Source organism: Parathielavia appendiculata (genome assembly GCF_033297405.1).
Source record: "Parathielavia appendiculata strain CBS 731.68 unplaced genomic scaffold N657scaffold_73, whole genome shotgun sequence".
NCBI classification, from domain to species: domain Eukaryota; kingdom Fungi; phylum Ascomycota; class Sordariomycetes; order Sordariales; family Chaetomiaceae; genus Parathielavia; species Parathielavia appendiculata.
Window position 1 is genome coordinate 1 of NW_026944292.1, and position 8,618 is coordinate 8,618.

An 8,618-nucleotide genomic window follows, 5' to 3' on the forward strand; every position below is an offset into this window, starting at 1 on the left:
TCAGTGGAAGACGACATCGTAGGTTGGGAATGGAGGGCGACAGTCGGTCGTCGTTAGATGGGTTCCGTTCGGTAGCTCAATGGGTGGTCGAGCGTTGCGCAGCGAAGCGTTGCAAAATGAGACTCTTAATTGTTGGAACCTGCAGGGCGACGACCGCTGAGATATGCGTTGGAAGAAGCTATTCCCAGTCAAAGCAGTGTATCGATTTCTTAAGGTGGTAAAAAGTGATTGATTTTTCATGCTGTTGATGGGCATGGGAGAGGACTAAGTATGTAAGGAAGAGGGGTTGCAGTGCTGGCACCAATCAACCACCGAGGTCCGTTGAATGCAGCCATCAAGGCAGCTTCGTTCCGACAGGTAACCCACTGCTTCTACATTGGGTCATTTGTTGCCCAAATTTCGTCACTGAAAAGCTTATCCTCCCAGTTCTCGGGGTTTGGCCATAATCGAAGGCACTGCCTTGCAAAGGCTACTCTCGTCCGTTTATTACTTTCGGTACGTCGAATCCTGCGAGGCCGCTTGCGTTGCTTCCAGCCGAGTGCCCGTAAAGCGCCAAAGAGAGCTGTCTCGCCGTAGGAAGAGAGCGGGTAAGGGAGAAGAAAGCGGATATCTGACCAAGGAAGGAACCGAAACTCTGGATCAGCAAGGTGCTCCTGAATCCAGTCCTTTAACTGTTGCCGTTGCGGTGTTCGGACCCGAGGCTTCCGAGGCTTGCATTTTTGAGGAGTAAGTGGCTGTGTACAAGCAGTTTGGATCTGCCGATATGTATAAGGCGTAATCCGGAAAATGTCTTCGTAACTGAGATGGGCAAACTCGCGTAAATCTCGGATTCCAACTCTCTGATCACGAGTGAGATTGGTAAATTTGGGCCGCTTTCGTGTGGATGGATTGAGTAAGTCCGCTATCCGCTATTGCAAGGCCTCGGCTAGCCATCGTCATCATTCCTGTAGATTTAAAGATAAGTATTCTCCCATGGAAGTTGCTAGAAAAGTGACTTTAGTAATAAATTACAGCGGATGTGAGGGGTTTCGCTAGACCCTTGTCAACCACCTTGCCAATTCACTGCGCTAGCAAAACTAACCCCGGCGGAGGTGTAGAAATCCATTGTCGCCAACGTTGGCGAGAATGGCGCGCGAGGACGAGGATGGGCACCAGGCCCACATATACATTGCACGACGCCCCACAACCTAAAAAATTAGCGCAAGCCACAGAAGGTATCGTCTCCTCGTCCTCGTCCTCGTCCTCGTCCTCGTCCTCGCGCGAGCCGATCAGGCCCTGATCAGCGGGCTTGACAAACACTGTTACAAAAGGCCAATTTCATGATAGCCATTTTTCGCCGTGCCCGCGCTGTGATGGCTTCTGCTGCGCAATTCCTGAAGACGCGAGTCCCGACTCACAATACGTTGCAAGTTTGCAACAGCCCTGACAGCCAAGCCCACTAGCCTCGGCCACAGCTTTGTACTCTTAGCGCTATAACATCACATCACAGCGGCGAGCCGATCTAGCCCTTGACGCGCGTTGATGGCCTCGACCAACAGCCTCTGCGCGACGCTAATTAGACCTTCCATCCAGGGTGGGAACACCATCGGATCGCGTGGCGGCATAGCCGGTTTGACCTTTTTTTCAGGGGAACCAACGTCTCTCGGACTTTAGCCGACGGTTCAGGGGGCGGCAGTGGTCGGCTTCGCGGCTCCGGCGAGTTCAGCGCGTCGCGGGTAGGTGTCTTCGGTGTTCGCGTTTGTCGCCATCTTGGGGACTGCAGGGACGCGGCGGCCCCGTGCGGGTGCCTTCCTCGATTCGAGGTTCGACTCAACTCTCAGAACACTGGAACTAGAAGTTAGTTCGGCGTTCGACAAAAGCCAGGCCACTGGCACTCCGTCTCCAATACCAGCTACAATTGCCTCTACCGAGATTACACTTGCCGTGCACCCTCTTCTTTCTACTTTCCTCTTGCTCAGTCAAGGCTCACACTAACTCGATTATCTGAGTTACGGCTCAACATTACTCCATCCATCCATCCATCCGAGTCCAGGAACAGGCTGCAACCTCCTCCCGTACCTACCTTGAGCTACATGTAGCTGCATGGGACGACCAGGGCGCTGCCAGGACCTGGGACAATCATGGAGATGACTAGGGCTTCTCATCCATGCTCATGCCGAATAAAAAACATCTTGCACTCGTGGCGGGGACCCTTTCATGTTGCTTCCCCCTTTCCCCTTCCCCCCACCCAGACAAATGAGGTCCCCATCGTTTCTCCGGATCAGGCACACTAGACATAGTAGGTGTTAGCGAAGCTGTGCCGCAGAGACACTTGGTCGGTCCACCCGCGCTGCATAAGGTAGCTACAGTATCACAGTAGTCAGGGGCAGAAGGAACATGTAGATCACCCGACTGGATCTCTCCTCGAGTATCTCGGATTTGTGACCAACGAGCATCAATAGCGGCCGCGTCTCCGTCCCCGGCTCGAGGTGGAGTCTGGTCTGTTCGAGTCCCTGCATGTGATAGCAAACGCTGACGGTGCGTGAAGATTTACCGTCCGGGGCAAGCTTGCTCCTATGATACTACCTAGATAGATAAGGCTTGAACCTTGACGGCGTTGCAGTCGAAGGAAGTAGCGATATTGGCCCTTCGCTCGAGAGCGGGTATCGTGAGGGGACTATGCCGCGCGAGGAAATATTCCCCCAACACTCGAACCTTGCGTCTAGTTGTACCTATTTTTATCGTGTCGTGCCCGACGCCATCCGCGGGATTCAAGAACGGTGCTCGGGGGTCAAGAAAATAGCGTGATTCAACCTTGTTGGAGTGAAAGGCCGAGATGCTGTTATATAAGGTAGGCCGGGCATCTGTCCTCAGTTGTGCTTCCGTACCTAGTTGTCCGCATCACTCGTTCTCTCTGCCAAACCCGACTTCACCATGAAGGCTCTCGGCCTCCTCACCGTGTTAGCAACCCTGCTAGCACGATGCTGCGTGCAAGCCCAGGCTGTCTTTGCCCACTTCATGGTGGGAAACACAGCCAATTTCACCGTCACGGACTGGGAAACGAACATGGCCCTGGCCATCGAAGCCCATATCGTATGTTGCTGACGTGGCCCTCGTTGTGCGGAAGCGCTGGAAACTGATGCCATGTCCTGCAGGATGCCTTCGCGTTGAACATGGCCTCTGGCTGGTACAAGAACCACGACGCTTTGGCCCTGGCCTTCCAGGCGGCCCAAAGTAAGAACTTCAAGCTGTTCTTCTCGTTTGACTACGCTGGCAACGGCCCCTGGTCGCTGGAGGAGGTCCGCGACTTGATCCTCTCGTACGGCGGCTCTGTAGCCTACTACCAGTACAACAGCCTCCCGCTCGTGTCCACCTTTGAGGGCCCCGGCAATGCAGATGACTGGATCACCATCAAGCAACAGGCACCGTGCTTCTTCATACCGGACTGGTCATCACTCGGAGCGAGGCCGGCCCTCGCGGCTGGAGGCGGTGTCGCCGACGGCTTGTTCAGTGAGTCCAAGACGATCTCGGCGAGAAAAACACCTGCCCAAGTCCCTAACACGCGTTGATCACAGGCTGGGCCGCTTGGCCATACGGCAAAGACAACATGACGACCTACGTTGACGCTTCCTATATTCAGGCACTGAACGGGAAGCCGTACATGATGCCCGTCTCGCCTTGGTTCTACACCAACCTGCCCGGGTATGACAAGAACTGGGTATGGAGAGGCGACAATCTCTGGTATGACCGTTGGCTGCAGGTGTGGCATGTCAAGCCGGAGTTCGTCCAGATCATTTCGTGGAACGACTACGGAGAGTCGCACTACATCGGGCCCCTGGACGACCGCCAATACGAAGCCTTTGACATCGGCAGGGCTCCTTACAACTATGCCGAGGTGAGAGCTTTTTGAGTCTAGTCTGGTCCGAAGACTAACGCGCTGGACGTGGATAGAACATGCCCCACGACGGGTGGCGCGTTCACTTGCCCTTCATGATTGACACATACAAGAACCTCAACCCCTCGGTCGGAACCGAGAGCATGGTGGCATGGTTTCGCAAAAGTTATCACGAGGCTTGCGGGGATGGGAGAACCACAGGCAACACGGCGAGCCAGCTGCAGTTCGAGTACAAACCCTCCGAGGTTCTCGGGCTGGACCGCCTCTTCGTTGCCGCCCTCCTAGAGAAGGAGGACGGCACTGCTCGCGCCGTCCGAGTCACGGCGGTGGGTGGCGGCACGCCCATAACGTGGTTTACATGGGACTACACCCCTCCTGACGACGTCGGCATCTGGCAGATGAGCATACCGTTCCATGAGAGCTGGTTGGATCGACCGCTCAAGATTGAGCTCGTACGCTGGACCCCGGAGAATTCGCCTCCCCATATTACAATTCAGGTCGATGGTCTCAGCAATACTTGCCAATTTGGCCTCACCAACTGGAACCCGATCGCGGTGTCCGGCATGTCCAACGAAGGGAGCAAGCAAGGGACAGCTGGGGCGCTGTCGACGTGGCGTTGCCGTGAGGGCTATGCAAGATCCATCGAGGGACATTTCAACGAGCTGTGCCAGTTTAGCTGCAAACTCGGCTATGTGAGTCTGCTCATCCATCCCCTGCCAGCTCCCTAACACGCGAGACGGACCAGAGCTGACTGTCCCTGTCCCACACCAAAACAGTGTCCTCTAGGCGCGTGCGTTTGCACATCCATGGGCCTCAGCAATGTGACGGAGAGCCCGATCATTGGCCAGCTGCAAGACGGGTACCCGGCCAACGGGGACGCCAACTACGCCGGCCTCTGCAGCTTCGCCTGCGGGAAAGGCTTCTGTCCGCCCCACGCGTGCTCGACGGCGCCTCAGCCGCAATACATTCCCGACAACTCGCCCTTCTCCAACATTGCCTGCACCGCGGGACACTCGCACGACCAGTTCGCGGGGCTGTGCTCGTATGCGTGCGCCTATGGCTTCTGTCCCATGCACGTCTGCGCCTGCCACAGGACGGGCTACCTGGTTGTCCCCCCAGCCCCTACCGGCCCGGCCGGCGTCAACACCAACGGCCAAGTCGACGACGCTGGCCTTTGCAATTTTGCCTGCGCCCGGGGCTACTGTCCTGAGCCGTGCGCTTACGACGTCGATGTCGTGTTCGAAAACGTGTTCCCCTGTACCGAAATGGAAAAGGCCATGATCCGCGCCGAGTTCGCTTACGCATATGACATGGCCGTGGCCGCGCGGGACAACGTCCAGTTGGGAGGCTTCTATGATCACTTCTTTGCGGCAGAATTGCGGGACCGGTCCGGCTTTGCGAATGACATCAGCCGGGCATTCGGGCGTATGGCGCAGAGTGAGTCATTCCGAACCCAGTCTGTTTCCGCCAAGGTACCTACCCGATAGTGGCTGACTTGAAGAATACCTACGTTACATGCAGTCTTGAGCGGCAACTATGCCAACTACCGGGCCCAGGTTAGATGCGAGCCCACAACGAACGGCTGCAAAAGAGGATGGCTTGCCCACATGAACAGCGAGGACAAGAGGATGAACATTTGCCCCGACTTCTTCAAGCCAGTCGTCAAGGGCAAAGAATCCCCTTTCACCGGGACAGCCATTGCCAACTGCGACAAGGCCGATCTCCGTTACCTGCAGCGATCCAAGGGCTCCATCCTGCTCCACGAGGTCACTCATACGTGGTATGCCATGGGCAGGGCCGAGCGTGCGCGCGGGTAGGTATAGTACCTGGTACCTTTCCTACCTTGGCATACTTATTCGTTGCCGTGTTCTCCCAGGGATGCTAACATGAACGTCGTGTTACAGCACACTTGATTACGCGTACGGGTACAACGGCTGCACCAAGCTGGCTCTCGGGACGTTTGATCGGTCCTGCGTACCCTACGGCCGCAACTCGCCTCTTTGTCCCGATAACGAGGGCAAGGAAAGTGTCTGCAATGCAAGGATGACGGAGAATAACGCCGACACATACTCTTTTGTCGGCACCGGCGTCTACTTCAGCAAGAGATGTGGCCACCTCATTCCCTTCCCAGAGTCCGAGGCCGTCGGCAGCACATCCAAGACTACTTGCCCCATCGCCGACTACATCGTCTTTGACGGCGACGAGACTCAGACGGGCTCCGGTATTGCGGGCTACGTCCACTTTGGCGACTCGTACGCCAGCGGCATGGGGACCGGTACGACCACCTCAGACAGCTGCCGCATCGGCTCGAGCAACTACGGCGACCTGCTCAACCGGTACCTCAACGAGTCGTCCATTGCCTACAACGGCCCGTCGTCGTGCTCGGGCGACACGATCAAGGATCTCATCAACCGCATCCAGGCGTGGTCCAACCCCGCCGACACGACCTTGGCCACGCTGACCATTGGCGGGAACGATGTGGGATTCGGGGATTTGGTCTGGGACTGCGTCCTTACTCCATTCATTACCAGTCAGCCACAAGGCGCTGACACCTACAGGCAAAAGTGCGGTAAGCAGACCTTACCGACCTGACTTCACCTCACCTTGCCCCCCAGTGCCCCCTGCCAGACCTTCAACACTTGACATTGACTTCAGCATGCTAATTTGTCTCTTCAACCGTTCCAGTCAATAACGAACAGAGAGCCATCGCCTACATGGACGACAGGACCATAGATGGCCTCGCTGCAAAGTTGGCTGATGTGTACCTCCGGATCCTGAACAAGGGCTATGATGCCCGCGGCAGAGCCGAGCGTAAGTTGGCCTCCACCATTGCACGTAGCAACGGCTAACCCTTTCTCGCCGCAGTCGACTTGTATGTGGCAGGCTATCCGGAATTCTTCAACCCCGACACCAGCGACTGCGAACGCACCACCTTCTTCTACTGGTCGCCGGCGCACGACCCTTGGACCACAGCCCCGCGACTCACCAAGGAGCTGAGGACCGAGCTGAACGACCTCGTCCACAGGCTCAACACTGTCATCCAGAACGCCGTGGAGGCTGCCAACGATGCGTGGGGTGGAACCAAGGTTCACGTACGTCATCCGACTCTTCCCCTTCTCTTCTTACATGTGGTCATGCAGGGGGACTAACAACCCTGAAACCAGTATGTCGACCTCACGCAACGCTTTCGCGCCTCCCCCGACCACCGGTGGTGCTCGTCCGACAGCGTGCACGAGCCCGACGAAGGACGACGGGACACGTGGTTCGGCGAGGCGGCCGAGCTGCAAGCCATCATCGACCGGGGCCACATCCCGCTTCCCGACGAGACCGCCTGCGCCACGGCCGGTGCGGGTTCCGACCCCTGGCTCGTGTGGATGTGCAGGGTGGCCGACGACATCCGGGCCAACCCGGCCGGCAACATGTCGGCCGTCTACGCGTCGGCGAACCAGGCCCTTTCCAACGGCGACGTCGGGGCTACCGACATCGGGTGGTTCACCCCGACGCGACAGGCCAAGACGTTCCATCCCCGCACTCCGGGCATGTATGCCTACAGGGACGCTGTCATTGAGCAGATGCAGGCCATGGGCCAGATATAGCCTGGCTTTGGTTTATTTCTGTTGCCGACCTTGCCAGTAACCCTTCCATGTGTGTGTACTGTTAGTCATTCAAAACTTATAGTTGTAGATAGCAAGTGATAGAACAACCCTCAAACAGTCGTGCTGTTTGAGTACCTGTACCTAGATTCTCAGGGGTGCCCTACGGGCAAGGAAGGGGGCGAGCACCCACACCCGCAACTTCCGCATGTCCATGTCATCGATGGGTAATAAGAACTGTATGTGTAACCCGATGGCGTCTGCGGCACCATGGCGGGTTCAGGTTCTGTCGCCGGGGTAGTGCTAACCCGGGCTGACGACACCGCCACGGTTCAGCGCCAGAGTCTCCAAGGTTGCACAGCCGGGCAGTGCCATGGAAGCGCTCCTTGAACATCCCATCGCCCCATTTTTTCCTGAGCCAGTAAGCCGTAAGTCAGTTCTTTGGTGACAGAAATATGGACATGCCCTCCTCGTCTCGAAGTGATACTGACCTCCACTTGTCGAAGCGTTGGCCACGGTAGGAGTTTTGCAACTCGGGTTTGCTAGCGAGGTAGATGGCGGTGACGGTGGGGATTGTGCCTAGGTGAAGCCATCCTTCCTCGAACATCCGCTTGTCTGGTAGTTCCGTCACACGATTAGTAGTTGCGCATACAACTAACTGGAAGAACCTGGAAATTCCGGTCGTTCGTCATTGATGTACTTACACCTTTAGTACTCGGGATGTTCCTCCTTCAGCCTCCACATACGCTAAAAGGCAATGGAGTGAGTTTCAAATCTTTCTCTGTGACAAGAAGGGCTCTGGACTGACCGGCGGCATTGCAGCGGTGCGACCGGGAAGCGGGACAAGGACAACAGCGAAGTGGGTATGTAACGTACCATGGCAGGAGGGGGTTGCTACTAGAAGCAGCGCTCTCAACAACGCAAATCAACTCAAACTAACCCCTCTATTTGCGTCGATTTGCCACAGTTGCGGTGTATTCGCGTTGATTTGCGTGTATTATTATTCCTACACCGCTGTGCCCTTGGGCTTGCCGGACCTTCAACAACTTACTATACAGGAAAACCGCGCCCTCGTGGGCCGGGTGAAAAACCCATATCGACAATCAAGGAAACGATCAGTGTGCGATCCTGCAAATACAAAGTGGGAAGGC

General features: G+C 56.4%; 2 protein-coding genes across 2 annotated transcripts; one reads left to right on the plus strand and one right to left on the minus strand.

Annotated features, from left to right (window-relative positions):
- Positions 1-2,913: 2,913 nt before the first annotated feature.
- On the plus strand, positions 2,914-7,470 carry N657DRAFT_659805 (carbohydrate-binding module family 24 protein; the record flags this gene model as incomplete). Its single annotated transcript, XM_062795016.1, has 10 exons — positions 2,914-3,072; positions 3,135-3,489; positions 3,555-3,874; positions 3,931-4,566; positions 4,651-5,311; positions 5,396-5,687; positions 5,779-6,443; positions 6,560-6,685; positions 6,740-6,966; positions 7,039-7,470. The coding sequence occupies 10 exons, from the start codon at positions 2,914-2,916 to the stop codon at positions 7,468-7,470; spliced, it is 3,873 nt and encodes a 1,290-aa protein (XP_062641769.1).
- Positions 7,471-7,597: 127 nt separating this feature from the next.
- Positions 7,598-8,261, minus strand: N657DRAFT_464959 (uncharacterized protein). Its single transcript, XM_062787503.1, has 3 exons — positions 8,172-8,261; positions 7,959-8,082; positions 7,598-7,880 (listed from the first exon to the last, which is right to left on the minus strand). The coding sequence occupies exons 2-3, from the start codon at positions 8,072-8,074 to the stop codon at positions 7,685-7,687; spliced, it is 312 nt and encodes a 103-aa protein (XP_062641770.1). The 5' UTR covers positions 8,075-8,082; positions 8,172-8,261; the 3' UTR covers positions 7,598-7,684.
- Between the last annotated feature and the right edge of the window lie 357 nt (positions 8,262-8,618).

What these genes read in the sequence shown, in the direction of transcription:
- N657DRAFT_464959 (XM_062787503.1), bottom strand. Translation starts at nt 8,074, where the DNA reads ATGTTCGAGGAAGGATGGCTTCACCTAGGCACAATCCCCACCGTCACC. An exon ending in CAACGCTTCGACAAGTGGAG is followed by an intron (nt 7,881 to 7,958) that starts GTCAGTATCACT and finishes TTACTGGCTCAG; the next exon opens with GAAAAAATGGGGCGATGGGA.